Below are 21,150 nucleotides of genomic sequence, written 5' to 3' on the forward strand. Positions count from 1 at the left end.
GTCTTTTAAAAATTATGCTGCAAAATGACATCAAATACATTTAATTATCATGCAATTGCTTTGTTCAGTTTGGTTCTTCTACAGTTATGGGGTAAAAAGGTTTAGGTTCTTTGTAGCACTGGAGACTATGACTATAAAAAACCTGTTAATCATAGTAATATTAATTCTAATATAATTGTGTAATATGATATTTTTAAACAAAACAGAAATCCCAAGTGTGAAAGGTTCCAGGACATTATCAGTCAAATCCAATTAATGAAGTCTTTTTTCTTTGGAAATGTGTAGATTTAGTTTTTTTATTCCACCATAATTACCCAAAACATTAACACAATAACATTGAGTAAACTGGTGACAGGATCATGGGCACCCAACACTCACCCATGCCCGCATTGACCAAAGGCCACCCTATCCGGTCCACTCCCACTAAAAAAGCCAAATCCAGAACAAATTGCTAAAAATAGTCAATGCTGGCTAGGATAAAAAAGTACCAGAACACCCAGTCCATCACAGCTGGTCGCGCAGGCAAACAGGCCAAGATTACCAACACGGCCTACAAACTGTTCAGATACTACTCAGACCGAGCAGCCCACAGAGCGCCAGTCAAACAAATCCACTCAGTGGAGCCCAGATCCCTGCAACCCACAGCACCCAAAGGATCCACTGCCAACGTCCTGGTCCCAGACACCACAGCACACCCTCAAAGGCCTTGTTAAGTCATGCTAAACTGGCCAGAGACACCTGGTGGATCAATGGGAACCAAAAACCTGGTTTTAATGTGATGGCTGATTGGTGCATGTTGATCAGGTCATCTTTTCCCTGATGTCCATAATTTAGTAAAGCATGTAAAACTAGTAACTTCCCACACAATATAATCTTGTAAAACCACTATCGATCCATTACTTTCATCTCTTGCTGCTTACGTGCCCAGCTTCAGTCATGTGGCGCACCATAACATAGAAGTTTAGCTAAGGAGAAATGCTATTCATATAGTTTCATGCATGTTGTCAAAAGTGGACAAAAATTATTATACAATTGCTTTGGGCTGGAATAAACAAAACAAAATAACACATTTAAGTGTTCCATAGTATGATGTCAAATGTCTTTAAAACAGTATTTGAACATTTCTCTCATAACGACAACAGTACAACTGGTAGACTGACTACTACATTCATGCTTTTCAGCTCAGCTTTTGATCTTTCCTGTTTCTGAAATATGATACAATCTCCTCATCGTGCAATGCAAAAAATTAAGCCTGGCTCCAAAGGGCTCAAAGCAATGTTTTTCATGCTAAGGCTAAGAATAAATATGAACATTTTAGCGCTTTGCTAAATGTCTCATTGATTTACTCAAGACTCTACACCAAATCTCATTTAGGTCACTTAGTTGTTCCACAAAGTCCCCAAACACTGTCCCCCTGAGCTGCATACAGACTACATCACTATGGATGCCATGCACCGAGCCTTGGAAAGAAGTCGTCTCACCCAGTTGCTAAGCAAGGCTCCAATAGAAACGGGTTGAGGGGAGGGAGCAGAATGGAGACGAGCGAGTGGTTCAATATGGGCAAATGAACAGGGAGAGTGAAGCACGAGAAGGAAGAGATGGGAATGAAAATCACATCGTTCAAACACATTTCAAAGCTGCAGGCTTAGTCGCCAAGAGCCACAGGCCTGCACAAAGGGGACTTTGTCCGTGAAACCATGGGCTCATGGGAAAAGTAAGGGGAGGGAGAACTTGCCCACTGCCCAAACTAGGGCTTATTGGAGCTGCCTCTCCAGTTGGAGAGTCTTAATCTTGCTAAACCTCCCATACAACATCTGTTAGACAGGATATGTGGCTGCGTTCTCCAGATAAAGCATGAATACTTGTTTTTTTTTAAATGACACATAACATACACTTAAGCTCTCTCATGTGCATGTCAGATTGTTTGTACATGATTCACAGAGAAGTCTTTGCATAGTTTACATCTAGTCAAGAGTTGTGCAAGAGAAGGAACATGGTGATATTTGAGAATTCTTTGAAGTTCTTGCATTGATGATAAAAGCAGAACATCATCACTATGACAGTGCATTTAGGACAAACACGGTGGGAGCTCGAATAGGGATTTGAAGTAACTGATGATGTGATTAGAGTGAACACGGTGTAATAATCCTCATCTTCAATACAAAATCCAGGTAACAATTATATTATATATTTTTTATCATTACAGAACGTCTTGCACTTTTTATCTGTTTCTTGTTACTAATGTTGTGGAACACTGATGAAACAAGTTGTTATTGCTTGCCAGGTATAGACAGTCATCCCTTCACCTGCTGTTCTTTTTTCCCTTCATGGTTTTATAGACACCCCCCCCCCTCCAAAAAAAATGCCGCCTGTCACGTTAGTGAGAAACTGGAAAGTGCAAAGCCCTGAAGAAATGTTCCTTTTCAAAAAAGTACAAGAGAACAACTTTACTTCTAACTATAACAACAAATTCACAAAAGATCTCTAAACTTATACCCTATAGACAGCACTGTGTAAAAGCCTTAAGCCACCTCTGACTTCTGACTTTCTTGTCATTTTGAGGATTAGGACTCCAGACTTCCTGAAGGATTTTTGTTTTGTCTCTCATTGTCAGTCCTGTCCCTGTACCTGACCAGTTTCTGAAAGCTTAGTGGTTAAAGCAAACGAGAGGGGAAATGAGGCTGCTGCTGGGGTTGTGACCTCAAAAAACAATTTTTAAATTGTATCTTAAAACACTTTGCAGCCTGTCAGAGTAATACATTTATTCAAATTTCTTTAATTTATTCTACATAATGGAAATAAATTCACTTAGGGGTTGTTTAAGACATTTGCACAGTACTGTATATATCTGGGATATACAGTAAATCACCAGTCACCTTCTGACCCAATATCATTACAATACTGAGTGCCGATTTGATTTAAACTGCAATTCTATAAGTATCGCAATTTTAGAAATATCCCGATTCGATATTACATTTTCCCCAGATTTTGTTACAATTTGAAACCTTTAAAAAACGTTTAATGATTAATTAAATGTACATTCCTTATAACATTAGTCTTCTCGCTTATAAACCAAACGCAGCATTTAAACAATATAAACTTAAACTACAAGAGAGAACTTCTCTTTAACTGAGCATCATGTATATAATTATTATTTCTAATAATAATTCAAACTCAGAAAAAAATTCACTTCTACCACATGGGATGAAAATCGAGCGCTTTTGAGCATGCAGATGTATGCCTCGTCTTATGTGGCAACGTGGAGCTTCTGATGCACTTGGGTTTTAGCTCATTCGCGCTCATGGTGTTTTGAGACTGGTGTAAGTGGGTTTGAGACTAATTCGCTCACAGTGTTTGAAGAAAAAGGCAGATCGGAGGCTTTGAATATGCGTGATTTTTGATAATGTAATGCAATAAAAATATGTTTCTGTTGCGTCACTCGGAAGCTTCTGCATTCGGTACAGAATCAGTTATATCTAAGGCTGATTGAATGACCGGTTCATCTCTATTATAATCAGAATAGGTTAAAAAAATCGATTCTGGGGTGAGTGTGACAATACATGAATCACCACTCAAATTCTTTCCCCACAACAGTACATACAGTCCAGAACTGAACCAGACACGCTGTGGCTCCATCATAATCCTGATGTGGAGTCTAACCACAGATAATCCCTACATAAATAAACAAGCAAGCGCTGCAAATAAGAGATAACAGGAAGTCTAGGTGTTTAAAAATGTTCTCTGTGTTGAAAGCCCTGTTCCAGTTGTCTGTTAAAACACTGTACATCGCCTGGGTGGAAATAAATAGGACAAGGACACTGGCATTGTGTCTTTTTCCTGGCAACCCAAGCTGTTTGAAAACATGCCATTAGCTACATATCATGAGACAAAGAGGACTTGAAATTCAGATGCGATTCGATTCAGTGGTTCATCTACTGTTCTGCCCTATGAAGGGGAAAATGAACAACAAAGAGGAAGCAGCAAACACACAGGCAAAGTTAAGGATTTAGCCATGAATGGCGCAGTGGTAAAGTGCTCGCCCTATCATCCGGAGATCGCTGGTTCGAGCCCCGGGTGATGCTGTTTTCCTCTCGCAGCCAGAGGTCTAGAAAGAGCTGATTGGCCGAACCCTCTCAGGGGGGAGGAAAGAGAGGTACTTGGCTCCCACATTAATCACGGCTCTACAGCCAATCAGGGGCGTCTGTGAGCTCGCGCACGCGGAAGGAGCGGCTAGCGCTTTCCTGCGAGTGTGTTACTCCGCCCCTAATGGTGCATGAGCGAGCAGTTCGAAAAGATGCGGTCGGCTGACGTCACGCGGTTCGGAGGAAACACGTGATAGTTTTTGCCCTCCCGACTGAATGGTAGTAGTAGCCTTAATGTGGGAGCCTCCCTAGTGACGGGGAGGAATTGGCCACGACTAAATTAGGGAGAAAATTTAAAAAAAAAAAAAAAAAGGATTTAGCGATGAATATTGTAAATAATTGTAATAATGGTGTTGTTTGTCTTTCAGCTGCTTCTATCGAAGGGTCGCCACAGCAGACCATTCGATCCGTACAACAACTTGGCACAGGGTTTACGCCGCATACCCTTCCTGACGCAACCCACTTATTCTATCCGGGTTTGGGACCGGCACTGCATCTAGGGGCTGGGGTTTAGGCATAGGGTGGGAATCGAACCCGGGTTTGCATGGCGGAAATAGCAGTAGTGGCGGTAGTAGTCGTCAGAGTAGTAGCAGTGCTGTTGTTGTTATTATTATTATTGAAATAATTATTTAGTTTTCACTAAACTCTAAAGTTGGAACACTCGACTAACTTTACATGAACTGATTAGATGTTTTTTTTAGGAATTCTAGGAACCAAAACCCAAGGTGTAAAAGTAATCTTTATTATATGTAATGTTCTGCACTCAGCTGTAACTTATCCTGTATAACTTATACACTTAACATCTCACACACTCCTATTTCAATTCTATTTCATTAACAACCTTGTACATATTGTGAATTATCTATATTTAGAGAAATCTAATACCCTATAGACAGCTTGACTTTACTTAAGCATCCGCCCCTTTCCTCCAGGATGCCTCAAGTGCCCTTTTCTTGTTGTTTTTTTTTGTCGTTGTTGTTTTTTTTTTTTTTTTTTATGTCTATGTGCGTATGGAGCCCTGTCTTTGCCCCTCAACAATAAAATGTAAATATTAATCTCAATTTTGCTAAATAAAAGGATCTGGCTTGCATCAGTCACATGACTGCCATTAACCAATGCTCGCCCTTGAGGGCAGAGCGCGCTCGTTACGAGCCGGGTACGAGCTCGCAAAGTGCACACGCATTTTCTGCAGGCTGGGTGGTGCGAAGCTGGAGGAGAAGCAGGCAAATTAATTGGAAGGTGCAGACTGCAACAAAACAGTAAATAGGGTGTACAGCGCACACTATAGTCTATAACAACAAATGAATTGAAATAAATGAGCGTGCTGTTTGTGCAACAGCGCGACAAACATTACCTGTCCTTGCACAAGTAGTGGTGGTCATTAACCATGTTAATGGTGGTTTTAGGAAACATGTTTTAAAGTAAGTTACAGGACTTTACCCTTCTTTTCTGTAGGGCTTTTATTTCACTAAAAACTATCTAATATGGATATCCACATAATTATGGATTATTATATTTATGATATTAAAAAAAAAACACTGTTTTTAAAGAAAATATATTAAGTAACAGATATTAGGTTTATATTTCAAATTAGATAAAATGCTGATTTTACAGTAGTAAAATTATTGTATCTTTACAGTTTAAACATTTAATAAGCACTGCATGTGCATGTTTGTGTGTTTTATGTGTTTAGATTTTTTAAATACATTTTCACCCTACCATGACCTTTTGTACTACTAATATCCTAGTTTCAGTTTTTTAAATCTGTTGCCGTATGGTTCCAAGCATTGTCACCAATCTTTTTACATTTTATTTTTATCTTAAAGCACTTCTTTAATCAGCTACCTATTGACTTTTTATTAATGTCTACACTCTCAGAACAATGTATGATGCAATTCCATATTAGATTCGTCATGAATGTGAGTTGTTGTTATTATGATGTTTTTTTTAAGGTCGCATAAAACTAATTTGTACCGGGGAATGCTTTTATGCATAATCCTTGGAAAAGTCTTTTTCATATTAACAACAACAAAGCAAGAATATCAAGAGAGAAACATTTCAAGTCCTGTCTTTCCTGGCGTTTCTATGTTACAATGTTTAAATGAATTTACATCTTGTGTTTTTTTTTATCTATCTGTAAAACAGTTCTGCATGTAAGATGGAAAAACGAAAGCACAGAAAACACATTGGAGGTGTCACATGCCTATGATCAGTGGCCCTTGTCTTTTGTTTGCAGCACAATGGTACAGCATTGAGACTGGTGATTGTCCTTTCAGTTCATGCCCACCCATCTACTGCTTCTTGCCTCCTAACAATGGTGAATACTCAAATTCTGCATAAAATAGTGCAGTAAATCTTTCCTGTCCTAGAGTGCTAATGTGAGGCCTTGCTCTAAAAATGGACCAAAATCTGTTGGATGGTTATTCTGCAGTTGCCAGGTCAGAATCCTCTACTTAATTATAAATAGAGGATTCTCAATTATGACTCAATTATATTCCTCTCACAAGTAGTGACTCCACAAAATAAATTAAAAATTAAAACTATTTTAGTTGTAAATGTCACAAATAATACTCGTATGTCACTCTAAATGCGGTCCACATAACCTCACATCACTCTTTCTACAGTCACATAATATATGGTATTAAAGATATTTAAGATATTTTATGCAATAACGCTACAGCATGCTATGTGAAATTTAAAGTGAGTTATTCAATGGACTGAGTGAACCATCAAAGCCATCTATTATAAGGACACATTCTGAAACATAAGTGTTTAATATCCGTATCTGTAAACTTGGCCCCATTTATTACGCTATAGAGAAATACATTTATATGAAATCTCATTTATACGAGCATACATACAGGAAATTTAACAGCAAATATTTTTGGGAAGAAAAAAAAACTGGTCCTGAGAGTGTTTAAATGTATTTATAAGACTAACTAACAATGTTAACCTCGACTTGACTTCAAATCATATTGGGTGCATAGATCGCTGCACCTTTATACTCCGATTAATTTGCTGAGTTTTTTCAACATTTATTAAATACCATAACCCAAAAAGAGTTTTAGATTGGCTTTCTGAAAAGAAACACTCCCACATGCTCGTTCAGTAGGTCAGGGACTAAGAGAAACAATCCTAATGAACATTCTGTAAAAAAACAGATGTTCTATATTATTGGCATTAATTTACAGAATATTAGAATAAGAAAACATAATCCCATAAATTAACTCTTTTCTTTTCTGTGTGTTCGCTTGCAGAGTTTTAAGACTAATGTGTGCACGGTTTTGACTGAAAGTGAGTTTTGATTTGGGACTAATGTGCATGTAAGCAGTTTTAAAATCAATTTAATGCCATGCTTTATAGCCAGGGGTAAAATCTTCATGGACAGCAAAAAGGGTTTTTTTGTCAAGCATTACAATGCTTGTTTAGTTCTGGCAAACACTTTTAGTCTAAGTAGAACATTTGGTTCTGCACATCAGAAGGAAAACTACTAAAACTATGGACATATCTGGTTTCATATTTAAACTCATATGATGTAATAAATAATATTACTAACAATATTAGAATTCATTTCAGTTTAAAATGTGACAGCCAGCAAAACGTTCCACACCTCACCTCGAACCAGTGGAAAGTATTTTCTCTTTGACTGCACGCTATTAGCATTAACCTGTATATGCACGTCCGTGTTAAACGTGTGCAAATGCTTTTGTTATTTTTTTTTTCAGTGCTCCAGTGTAATGTTTTGAATGTTGCTTCCCGTAATAAGGCATAGGGCAATACATGTAAAAAGGCTGTTTCATGAGACAGAATCTTAGTTAATGGATTTTGGTTTATTGGGAGCATCAGATCTCCCTTTTCCCCACATTGGGAAGACGTGTCCCCTGGTCCCCAGGCAACTGCGCCTCTGCTTTAGTGTTTTCAGTCACATGACCAGATTTTGCTATTCAGCCACACTGACAGTCCGGCTACAATATGTCTAACCACCAGCATGGAGCATTGCATCTATTATAGTATTAAAGTTACGGTCCACAGCCTTGCTGCATTTTCAATAAATAACCAAGATTAGTAGCGAATTTGGCAGGACAGTGTCTTATTGGTTAGCACTGTCACCTCGCACCTCCAGGTCCGGGGTTCGCTTCCCGCGCCGGGTGTGTAAGCATGGAGTTTGCATGTTCTGCCTGGGTGGGTTTCCTCCGGGTTCTCCGGTTCTCCTCTTACAGACATTATTCTACTGCATCGAATGTTTTGAGAAATAAAATGTAAGAGAGGATCGCATTAAAACTCAAGCAGCACAGATCCATGCCAGTAACACAGCATAGGTCAATAATGATAAAAAAAAAAGAAATACTTACATATAGCCAAGCCCGAAATTCTTCATACCCCTGGCAAATTCTGACTTAAAGGAACTTTCATTCAACCAGCATGTTTTTTCTTGATTAGAAATGACACAGGCGTCTTCCAGAAGATAATAAGACGATGTACAAAAGGCATCATTGTGGAAAAAAATATTACTCTGCTTTTATTTTTTATTGTTTTTATTACTTGCCGGTGTATGTTAACTGGAAAGGCTTCAGACATCAAACTGTGCATTTGATGTTTCAGATATGTTAGATAGAATGAAAGATATCATTACTTTTATAACATATAAATTTCTACCGGAATATTGATGCAAAAATGTGCAATTATTATTGCGATATTATTATTATTATTATTATTATTATTATTATTTTGATCATAGAAACAGACCATAAAAAACATACAGTGTGATCACATTTGTAAATATCTGTGCTATTTCTTTGCCTATGTTAGGCTTTTTTTATAGGCTGTTAGGCTGTTTTGGCTTATTCACGTTTGGGTAGTTGGTTTAAACTAAGTAAAATTCAGTTCATCACCTATTTTGTGGTTAAAAAAAAACAAAGTAAATGTCACTTTATACTGCACAATTCTGATCCCCATATATATGTATGTTTTTAAAAGACTAAAAAAAAAACTAATGTCAGTATAGCTCTGTGGTCTGCGTCAGTAACAGTAGGAATTACACATTCACATTTATGTTTTTTTTGTCCTTCATCTAGGAACATCAACACATGCAACACTTCTCTGGCATTTATGGTTTTATAGACTCCAAGCTCGAGATAAGATTGAACAAATGAAATGGCAGCGGCCCAGAAAACAGACTGCCGGAAGTGGATCAAGGCCGAGCAGTTATGTCAGCGACGGACACTCTATTCACAAACGGTGAGAGAGACAGAGGGCACGAGTTGATCAAAGCATTACGCTGTACAATACAGTAAAATACTTTTTAAATAGTAAAAGATAAGGAGGAAAAACAATTTGGTGGGAGCGTTAATATTGTGACAGGCTACTATCTGGGAAACACTGCGATCGTTCAGTTATGACATCAGTCTGTCCACACACGTAGCCATGAGGTGTAAACAAATACCTGAAAGAATTGCGCTCACTGATTATTAATATATTGAATTCGATCATTAAGGCTGTTCAGTGCAGAGGGAAAATAATTTTGCCTTTCAGATTAACCCTTAATATTCAGCTCGAGTCCAACATAACATAAGGGGATGACAGTTTACAGCTGCATTAGTGTAAGTGATAACAAGAACGGATATGTTTAATGGACAATCCGCATCATTAAATGTAACTTACATATAACTAAATCATGTGGAACACTGTCATCTTTTAATAAATGAAAAAAAGTTAACCTTGACAAACTGCTGTGGGTTTTGAGACAAATAAAACTATTTGAGATCACGGGATCACCTTGTTGTTAATTATTTTCCACTAACGTGAAACCTGTGCAGCAAATTCTTGGAAGAATTCACAACAAAACGAGCTGAAGTGACACTTTATACTCAAGGACTTTATTGTCTCACTTCGCCTTGCAGGATAGATAATAAAGTAGATTTAATAGCACTTATATACAAACATTTATCAGACACCAGCATTGTGTAAATGTAAATGACTGATTCGAAACGTGTTGACTAAATGACAACCGTGAACTCGAAGCCAATTTACATGAAGAGAACATTTTAAAATGTAGTTTTAAATGCGTTTAAGTTAATAAGAGTCTTTCTAGCCCAACGCGCCTCAATTAGTAGCAGCCGTAGGACGCGGAAGAAGGTGAGATTAACTAATTACAACCTGGGTTACGGAGAAGGATGGACAGCTTTAAAGAGGATTAACTCAGGCTAAATGCCAGTGACACACTTTAACCATGAGTAAGGCCAATGACACACAAAAACAAAAACCCACAGCTTGGAAACGTATATGACAACTTGATCCAGCTGCTATTATGCTATTAACTATTGTATTACGATTCAATGCATCAAAGCGGAAAAGTAACAAAAGACGGAAGGAAAACTGTGAAAACTGACAAAACTAAACAACAAAAGTGATATGGTTTTCATTTGTCTATGCTATTAGTGATCTCGGCTCTCGCTCCGTTCCGTAGCTAGCTGTACTGTACGTCTCGGGTGTACGTCTTGAGCAATGTTGCAGTGAAGCATTCATTTACTGCACAATATAGTAATGTTAAACCGGCTTAATATATTTTAACAATTCCTGTGAAATACTAGTTCTGCTTCACACTGACTGGTTAATCTTTATTTACATATAATCCGGACTCTCATCGATGTCGGACTTCATCCTCTGCCTAGCCAGGGATGCTTGTTAATGGTTAATTAACATTATTGTGAGCTCACAGAGCTGATTCATGCTTAAACAGTATGCAATAACAGCCGCTTAGAACGATGCATTTGTCTTGTATTTTTATTCACACACACATAAAGAGGCACCGCAGAAGATAGAATATCAAACCACACATACTGTATCATGGCATTATTTTACAAAGCAATTAATGCTTATTACTAAGGCTCGCAAACCTCACCCCGGTTACATGATACACAGTTCCAAACCTATTTACCTCACTGTGCAGTGGGCTTAAATAAACTTATTGTAGGTGTAGGTAATTTATTTGTGATTGTGATGGGTGACTCGTTTAAAACTTGTTTTTATGTAAATATACACTGCCTGGCTAAACAAAAAGTCGCACACTCCAAGTGGCGGCCGGTTTATGGGGGGGAAATGATTCTTCATGCTCCCTGAACCACTTTTTTTCACAATTTGGATCCCTAAGTAGGTAGATAGATGTGATACCCTGGTCATTCAGTACATTCAGGTCGTCAGCTGACTTTATTTAATTGACATATAGCGTTGCTGAGCCTGGACCTGAGCAACTGAAGCAACCCCAGATCATAACACCGCCTCCAGAGACGGGTACAGTCGCCACTATTCATGATATGTGCTTCCCTTCTCACCCTGACACGCCCATCATTTCGGAATAGGGTCGATTTAAACTCATCAGGACGCATGACCTTTTTCCATTGCCCCCTAAGTCTCACTAACATGTTGGTTTCTTATGGCCAGACAGCGGTTTAGTCCCAATTATGAGAGTTCTCATCATAGCGTGTGTATGAAAATGCTTTTACTTTCACTAATAAACATAGCTATCTTTTCTACTCAACTTTTACTATGCAACTTCACCCAGTGTTTGAGTGACTGAAAGTAATGATTTTATTTTCCGGCCACATGTCTTCCACGATTCATTAATCAGATTTAGATAATGTAATAATGTGTTGAATGTGGCCAGATTATATGTGTTACAATACAGGGTTAAAGAAAAATAAAACACTTTAGGTATGTCAAGGCAAACAGCCAAAAAGGAAAGGATGTGGTTTAAATTCATTACGTGTCAAAATGTCAGAGACGTTTCTGTGGCTCAAATCATGCAAATCAACAAACAGTATCGTGCTAATCATGTAAAATAGTCCGACTGAAAATAACATCTACAGTAATTAATAAATTAAAAACGGTTAACCTATTTGATTGTATATTGAAGCAAATTAAATTGAAGTGTTCATTTCAATTGAAGTTGAAGTGTTTTATTTAAACTACTTAATTTGTTAATTACTAAAATTTATGAGGAAAATATACGTTTTTAGAAACATGATTAGAATCATGATTTCATTAGATAATCCTCATCTGCTTATGCATAATTAGTTAAATATGTAATGAATGTCATCTGATCATCTATACCACTTCATCCTGTGTACAGGGTCACGAGGGGTTGGGAGCCAATCCCAGGAGACTTAGTACACGAGGCGGAGTACACTCAGGGTGTCAATCCGTCGCAAGGCACACGCACATACAAACACACACTACGGGCAATTTGGGAACGCCAATCTGAATGTCTTTGGACAGTGGGAGGAAGCCCATCAATGACGGGGCAAACGTGCAAACTCCATGTACACAAAGGCGGGAATCGAACCTGGGCGGGAAACCCAGACCATGAAGGTGCAAGGCCTATGTACTAAACGTGACAGGCATGAATGATTATCTGCTGTATGAGATAAGGTTTGATAATGTATACTTTTTAAAATATAAATTAATATAAATATTTTTTAAATGTTCACTTGTGTACATGAACTAACTGTCTAACAGAACTACTTACCTGCGAATTTCTATTAAATAAAAGCACAAATTATCCACCTAAAAAGGACGAGATATGTTAACAAATCCTGCTTTTGTACTGAAATATGTTGGTCTTAGACCCGAGGGTTTCTTCCCACACCATGAACAGCTTTTACTGATACCTTCCTTATGTTATAGGATACCTATAAATCCTCTACTGAGGCCTGGTTACAATAGCAGCCTTTTATTTAAAGAATAGAAAAAGAATGAGGATAAGAGGTTTTCCCCTTATCCTTAGAATAATAGTAAATACGTATGACTTATTGGAATCGGGACCACCCAGATGGCAGATTGTCTCTGCTTCACTTTGGGGTATGAAGTCTTTATATACATCCCAAATAATAGATCAAGCTTGTGAACAAAACGTAACCAAAAGATATACCTTGTTCAAAATATCATAGATAACCTGTAATATAAGACCTTTAGGAATAAATGAAACACCAAGAATCGATGTCATCTCACAAATACCAGCTCTAAACAATCCCTAAACAAGTTTTCCGAGTTTATTATCGCACAAGCTAAATCCACTGATACTCTCCGAAAATAAACTCTTACAAAAACACAACTCGAAAAAAAAGACTTTCTCAGTATGCAATTTCACAAACGGCTTAGCAAATTAATATACACACCCTCATCAAAAAAGTAGTCATTTCAGAAGGAGCAAATTACTGGGTTGAATCAAACAAAGAAAACACCTAAGAAGATTTGAAATGACTGTTATTGGGTTAAGAACCAACAGCACATAATTAAAACCTGAAAGGATAGTGCTAAACCGTCAAGTTCATTAAAGAAAAGTGGTCTTAAAAACTCGTGAACTTTGGAGCAATGGGTAAAGGTCAATGTGGTCTAATGAATTCAGACTGACCCTATTCCAGAGCGATGGCTGCATCAGGGTAATAAAAAAAAGCACAAACCTCTGTAGGCAATGCTATAACCCGAGGTTGCTTCAGTTGGTCAGATGTTATGTGGCAATAAAATGAAGACAGATGACGACCTAGATATGCTTAATGATGAGGGTATCACATTAATGGGATGGGATTCTTCCTCACTGATGGTACGGGCATATTGCAGAACTCACATTGTAAAAGAGTCGTTTTTAGTGCATGAGAAATCGACTTCAAACATGAATTACACACTAGTACAATCTAGTTGGACAAGAGGCATTCCAGGAGTGATGATATGCACGGTAACATCACTGGAGTGTTTTACTATATTTATCACTGCGCGTCGCAATTTTAAATTACACTATAATAGAATGATCATGCCAAAATGCCCATACAAACCAGTCATGGACACATTTTATTTAAAAAAAGTATATGATAAGCTTATATCACTTTGTCTTCTTAATAACTGTTCGTTAAAAACTCTGCATTGTTTCAGAATTGTTTTATACACGCCTAATATATGGGTATGTTTTGTCGGGGCAAAATAACTGGTTAAATAAACAAACCAATCATAATCTGCTGATATTGAATAGTGTTTGTGGAACAGTTGTATGAAAGCAATATCATACTCGAGGTCGTGCCTATGACCGCATCACAGCCGGGATGATAAGCAGCATCAGCACTCCCTCCCATGTGACACTGCTTAATTGGCCTCAACGTTGTGTGCTATAATCAAAGCTTAGGGCAGTCAAAAGAATTCTTAGAGTGTCTGTGTTTTTTTCTGGCCAAGCAATGTATACAAAACATGCATGCGTGCTAAGCTAGCAAACACAGCTGACTGTTATTATATATATATATATATATATATATATGTCATATAGTTTTCATATAGTCCATGAAATTTTGACTTCTGATTGGAAGGTCATAAGTTCAAGTCCCAATGCTGCCATGCTGAGCCTTTGAGCATGGTCTTAGCTTAACTTTCTCAGGTCTATTCATTCATCTTCTATACCACTTTATTTATGTGTACAGTGTCACGAGGGGCCTGAAGCCTATCCCAGGAGACTTAGGGCATAAGGCAGGCTACACCCTGAACAGGTTGTTAATCCCTTGAAGGGCATGTGCACTATGGGCAATTTGGGAACGTCAGTTAACCTACTTTGCATGTCTTTGGACTGTGGGAGGAAACCGGAGTACCCGGAGGAAACCTAGGCAGAACATGCAAACTCCATGCACGCAGACCCGAGGCAGGTATCGGACCCTAACCCTGGAGGTGTGAGGCGACAGTGCTAACAACAACCCCCTTTCTCAGGTATATAAATGAGATAAATGCTAGTCGCTCTGGATAAGGGTGTCTGCTAAATGCCTTAAATGCAAAATGTCAATGTGAGTCAGTCTACCTATGACAAATTCAAGCTTAGTCAACTAGCAAGTTTGTTCTATATGTTCTAACATCACTTACACTTGAGTACAATCCCACACAGATGACGTGTGTCTATGTGAGTAAATGCCATTTAATAACTGAAAATGATGATATATCAACAACTTTGATAAGTAGATGTTTATAGTTTACAATTCAATATTGACCGTTCTGAGAATATGGTGAAAAAACATGAGTTTATAGAGTAAACAGCTTTGGTGTTGGATTATCCAGATGGTAATCAGTTCTTAATGATGAATTCTGAATTAGTATGTGATTTTGTCACCTCTGAATCTTTCGGTCATGACTATAAGTCTGATGTAGAGTCCTACAGGGTCGTCTTTCCCCGGTGTTACATTGCCCGTTGTCATTTCGTAACGTTATAACATAATAGTGGTAACAGGATAAGCGTATCCATGATGCTGTTGAAAACGAGGTAGGAATGAGACGGGATTAGGACAGGTCGGGATTCCTAACTTGCAACATATGGACCAAGAAGTGAAATAAATTACTTCTAAACACAAACTTTTTTTTAAACTCTCCTGCATCCTACAGTGCTTTAAAGAAACATTCCCATTTTAGGCAGATTTACTAAACCTCTTTTGTCGCGGCTTTTATTAGGGAATGACTGATAACCACAAACAAGCATCCGGATCACAGATAGCAATCAGGAAGCAATCCATCTAGAGACAAAAGGTTAACTGTGTGCACAGCGGGTTTCAACCTCAGAGGGTCAGTCGCTAGAATGCGGCGCATTGTTCTTGCTGCATTTGCGCTGATCTTCTCTCTTAGGTTATCAGTTTCCTAGCAAAAGCTGCTAAGGTGGACACACACACACCAGAGGCCCTGGTGATCTTAAATATACGTAGCAACGACGATAGAATATTCCGATATCCTTATCTGACATTATAGATTTTTTTTTTTAATGCTTCAATCTTGAATATGCTTTTATTTTACGAGGGCTGTACCCAAAGAAACGCAAAAGTATGCAAACATTTAACTTGCACATATTGGTGGAGTAACTCAACATGGTCTCCATCACGAGCGATCGCGGACCCGACTCGCGAATCCTCTTTATCGCAGTTGATAAACGTGTCTGCTTTGTCGTCGATGCTGGTTTCCCCTTTTTAAACCTTCTCATCCATCTGTGGACATCACTCTTGTTAATGGTGTCATTCTCGTAAACCTTCTCTGGTGCAGATGAACATCGCTTTGTGTAACGGACGTGTAGACTAGTATTTCATTAACACTCATTTGTACGCTGCTTTTAAATATTTAACGGATACTTTCTTTTCCTCCTTCTATGTCCGTCTTGTTTATTCCCCCTTGCCTCTCCTCCTTTCACCTTCTGATCCTAATCCCCTAGAGCCATCATTATCATGTCTTGATGCTAGGCATCCGAATTGAATTGAAGAAACGTCTCCTAATCTCTCTCTCTCACACACACAAAAATGTAGACTTCTCTCTGTGACTCACAGTCTGGTTCGAATAGACTAATACACACCTGGGCCTTCATTTCTGTCTGTCCAAACACACTCATACACTCATAAACAGACTGGATATTGGATCTGACTGTCGTCATCGTTGTCGTCTATACCGCTTTATCCTGTATACAGGGTCGCTGGGGTCGCCTGGATCCTATCCCAGGTGTGTATAAGAAAAAGAAACCACTTCACTAAAGTGGATTCGGTGCTGATGTGAGCTGACAGCTCTTACTTAGCAGTTTGTGGATGGTCTGCGTGTGCATGTGTGTGTCTTTAAAAGATAAATACCACTGTATGAGAACTAGGTGCTGATGTAAGTTGGCAGTGCTTACTGAGCAATCTGTGTGTGTGTGTGTATGACAGAACTAAGACCTTCCAGCACTTACCAGTCGGTTTGAGGATGCTGCTGCTCGTCTCCTCTGCGTTCTCCGTCAGTTTTTCCTTCCTCTCTTTGTGGCTGGTGCGTCGGCGATGGCGTCTCCGCCGCCTGTAGCTCTTTGGTACGTGCACGCCGATGTAGACGGTGTGGTGGCCTGTGAGAGAGATGAGGCAGAAGATAAGGCAGAGACCCTAGTTACCTGTCCCAAAAGTAAGGGAGCTTTTAACCCAGAAGTGTTTGCATTTTACATCCATCATCAAGTCATCTGCGTGTCCCGTTGCCCCAACTTTAAAAGGGCGAGTACATACATATAACTTGTCTACATTTCAACATCTATTTTTGTGCCTTTTTGATTGTTGTATTATTTAAAGCCTATTAGTATGTCTCTTTGCTTGATGGCAGTTCAAGCACACTATAGGGATGTTCAAGTCAAAGCGGGACTTTGGGTTACGCAGAATGACAGAACACAGTTATGAGAGTCAAAACTCCCTTTATTTTTTCTACACTTATCCCAGCGCTTCACTAGTGCTCGGATACTATCAAGGTCGAAAGTTTCTCGCTACGCCGGAGCCCTGATCCGACTTCCTGCTTCACACCTAAAACGCTGGCCTCCCAGGAACTGCTGTGTGTACAGTTCCCACAGACAGATGCGTCTCTTCCGCAGGTTGGCAACGATTGATCTGTCGATTTTTTAACTGAGGATCCAAATCTGCAGTGCACTCCGAACAACCTCGGACAAAATCGTCTTCCACAGAGATACGGCCTTCTTTAAAAATTTTGCAGCGGTTTCATCATCGTACAGCTCAGTGATTAAGGCATTGGACTACAATTCGGAAGGTCCCAGGTTCAAACCTCACGACCACCAAGTTCCCACTGTAGGGCCCTTGAGCAAGGCCCCTTAACCCTCAACTGCTCAGGTGTATAAATAGATAAAAATGGAAGTTGCTATGGATAAGGGCGTCTGCCAAATGCCTGAATGAATGAATGAATGTGATCAGGGTCATAAGGACCAAAATCTAATCTCTGCGTTTTGGAGGAAAAACAAAATGAACACAGAGAGCAATGAATTAGCCTAAGGAACTGAATAAATCACAAGAGAAACATTCAAACTACCGGCCAAGGATCAGCTGCTCTTAGATCATATGATGCATTAACCCTCAGCTCCAAAGCCTGCATATTCTCACCATTAAAAAAAAAACTATAACGTAATTAAAAAAAAAAAGTTTACAACTATAATCCCTTTGATAACCAATCCCAAAAGGGGAAATGACGTACGAGACCTTGAGGTCACCAGCTGGGTGTCAATTGCTTCCTCATGGTCCACCGGGAGAGCCATTTGGTCTTCTGGCCAAAGTGAGGATGTAAATACATGCCAATTACTTCCTTCACACAATGTATACAGGAAATGGCTTCGTCATTCGAGAAGACATTCTGAGAAAAATGGTCTGCTCTCGCTAAAAGGGTCTGCAGGTCAACATGCAAGCAAATCATTTCCCTGCGGAGCGGACTTCAGGCTTTAGCAGGTAGCCACGAAATGACAGCGTTTAGGGTTTTCTCACGGAGGCACATTATCCTGTTTGCAATCTTTGAGGGCATTCAGAGGCAAAATCATGACATACTCGCTACTCTGTTTGGGAAAGCTGATCAGAACAAGATGATGAGATAACTACTTGACCTTAGACAGAAAAGACAGAACGCAATGATTATTTTTCTTGTTCCTCCTGGAGATTTCTTGTCATCGTGCACGCAAAGGATTATTTATCGTACCGGCCTCCACGCACTGGAAACATTCATCACGCGCATAAGCAAACATTATTCCCTAAGCCAGGGTTTTATCTTAAATGACAGGACGTGTGATTTTTGTTTTTGTTTCTGCTAGAAAGTTAGCCGTTTAAAGGAACATCTCTCCCAATTATATGGCGGTGCTTGCAGGGAACCCCATGTGTATTGTAAATGTAGTGCAGTAAACAGTGCTCATGTCGTTAAATAAACCAGGTCAAAAGTGAAGTGAAGCTTGTGACTCAAACTTTATCTGAGTGGTGTCCTTGTTTAACTTTCTTTCCCGAGATGACGGAACGAATAAATGATAAATAAAGGGTTTAACTAAAGATTGCCCCAAACTAACAATATATACTTTTTAACATTAGTGCAGCCATAATGTTATACCCTCAGTGATGCACTTATAATATACACAAATAATACTGCAGTTGTAGTTCTTTCGACAAAGATAGAATAAACAATAAATGCACTTTAGATAGTAAATACGATGGGGGGAGGAGGGGGGGGGAGTTCAAGCCAAACCGTAAAACTAATTGACATTTACAGAAGACTTCAAGCACAGTACGGTGCTGCAGTAAAACATTTGAATGGTGCAAACGTTTTAAAGAAGCCCAGGTGTCCGTGAATGACGACCCGGGTGGCTCAGAGCACGCTGCGGTCGTTCCCGTGAACATTCATTGGAATGGAATGCCTGATCTTTAAAAACTGACGGATAACTTGTCACCAACTTGTGGGAGAGACACGTTTGTCTGCGAGAACTGTACACACAATCATTCACCAACACCAACACACATCCCCTGTATAGTCCTGACCGTGCTCCAAGCCTTTTCCACATGTTTGGGCCAGTAAAGGAGTTCCTGAGAGGCCAGCGTAGTGGCCTGGCAGACTGAGAGAACTTTCTACCTTGGCGGGTTGCAAGCACCAGTAAAAGACTGGGATAAGGGCATTTAGTGTAGTAGGGGATCATATAGGGAAATAAAGGTCGTTTTTACTCACAGAACTGTGTTCTGTTATTCTGTCCTGGTTTGACTTAATAGCCAAAATATCGTGGCTATTGGAGTTGGTCTTTTAAACCAAAGAAAAAAATCATCTCATCACTTTATCCTGTATCTTGTGCCATGAAAAGCCTGGAGAGCCTATCCCAGGTGCCAATACAGCACAGGGCACGTACCCACACTACGGGCAATTTGGGAATGCCAGTTAGCCTAATCTGCAGGTTTTTGGACTGTGGGAGGAAACCAAACATAGGAGCTAACATGCAAACTCCATGCACACAGAGACGGGAATCGAGCCTGGCAGAGCATCGAACCCTGTAGGTGCAAGGCGACAGTGCCAATGTGCTGCCCAAAGAAAATAGTGCTGCCCTGTGAAATACATGTTTTCCTAGCGATAAGAAAATAATAGCCACTGTGCTGCCCAAAGAAATAAATGCTGGAAAAGTAGAAAGTGTTATATTCTGAAGTTAAGGGTTTACCTAAATGTATTTTGTATGATGAAAAATGTATAACTAATTTGAAAAGTAAAAAAAAAAAACACAATACACAATCAATATCCATTTACATACAGGTAAATATCTAAGCATTTTATACATTTATAATCATTATACTTGTTTTGTACTCTTTTTGTATTTATTATTTATTTGCACAAACTGTTCAATTTCAGCAATTTTTTGCTTCCTACATACTTAAACATTAAACTTGCAAAATGTACACCAAGTGCTATTTTTAAACAGAGCTGGCCTACGACATTTTCTTTGGCATGGCTTAATAACAATATGTGAATTCATAACTGAGAAGCCGTGTAACGTGCAGTTATTGTAAAATTAAACATGGGTCTTTTGCATCAATGCCTGTTCATGGTTGCGTTTTGAGGTATTGTTGAAAACAGTTAACTATAGATTTGTGATATAATTTAATCCAGTTATTTATTTTTAAACTTATTCACAAAATAGGTTGTTCTTACAAGTAATTCTTTTTGTACATTTTTGTATACCAAAGTACACTAGATCTTACATACTACATAGAATGCATTACTTACTGATAAGAACTTTGTTTGCGTTATTACTGAATTGCATATAAGTTACTGCTGTACAAACCATCTAGTTTTACGTATGTTACTATGCAAAAGTCCGTTATACTTACCAAAAACACCTTTTTATTTCTACTCACTTACCTATTACATATTGGGTGCCTACCATGTTGTAAAAATAACGGCTACAAAGACAAAGTTAAACCGGGACTTTTGGTAGTGCAGAACAATAGAACATAATTATGAGAGGTTTTTATTTTTTAATATATATAACCGGCTGCTACACTAATGCACTTATTCCAGCGTTTCACTAGTGCTTGAATACTATCAAGATAGACCTCAAAGATCAGATTGCCGGCTTCATGTATGAAACCCTGGCCTCCCAGGAACTCCCTTATTGCCCTAAACATTTAGAAATCTCCTGGAGTGAGGTCAGGACTGTACAGGGGATGTGACAATAACTTCCAGCTAAGTTCCTGTAATGTGCAAG

At 38.9% G+C, this 21,150-nt stretch overlaps 1 protein-coding gene across 6 annotated transcripts in view; it reads right to left on the reverse strand.

Annotated features, from left to right (window-relative positions):
- Positions 1–21,150, reverse strand: part of slc4a4a (solute carrier family 4 member 4a) — a 68,575-nt gene that overhangs the window by 33,424 nt on the left and 14,001 nt on the right. For all 6 annotated transcript variants that reach the window (XM_053481401.1, XM_053481399.1, XM_053481402.1 and 3 more), the window contains exon 4: positions 16,861–17,007. In XM_053481401.1, the coding sequence (XP_053337376.1) occupies positions 16,861–17,007 (147 nt within the window). The remainder of the gene's footprint in view (positions 1–16,860; positions 17,008–21,150) is intronic.

This window comes from Clarias gariepinus, chromosome 21 (assembly GCF_024256425.1).
Source record: "Clarias gariepinus isolate MV-2021 ecotype Netherlands chromosome 21, CGAR_prim_01v2, whole genome shotgun sequence".
Lineage (NCBI taxonomy): Eukaryota > Metazoa > Chordata > Actinopteri > Siluriformes > Clariidae > Clarias > Clarias gariepinus.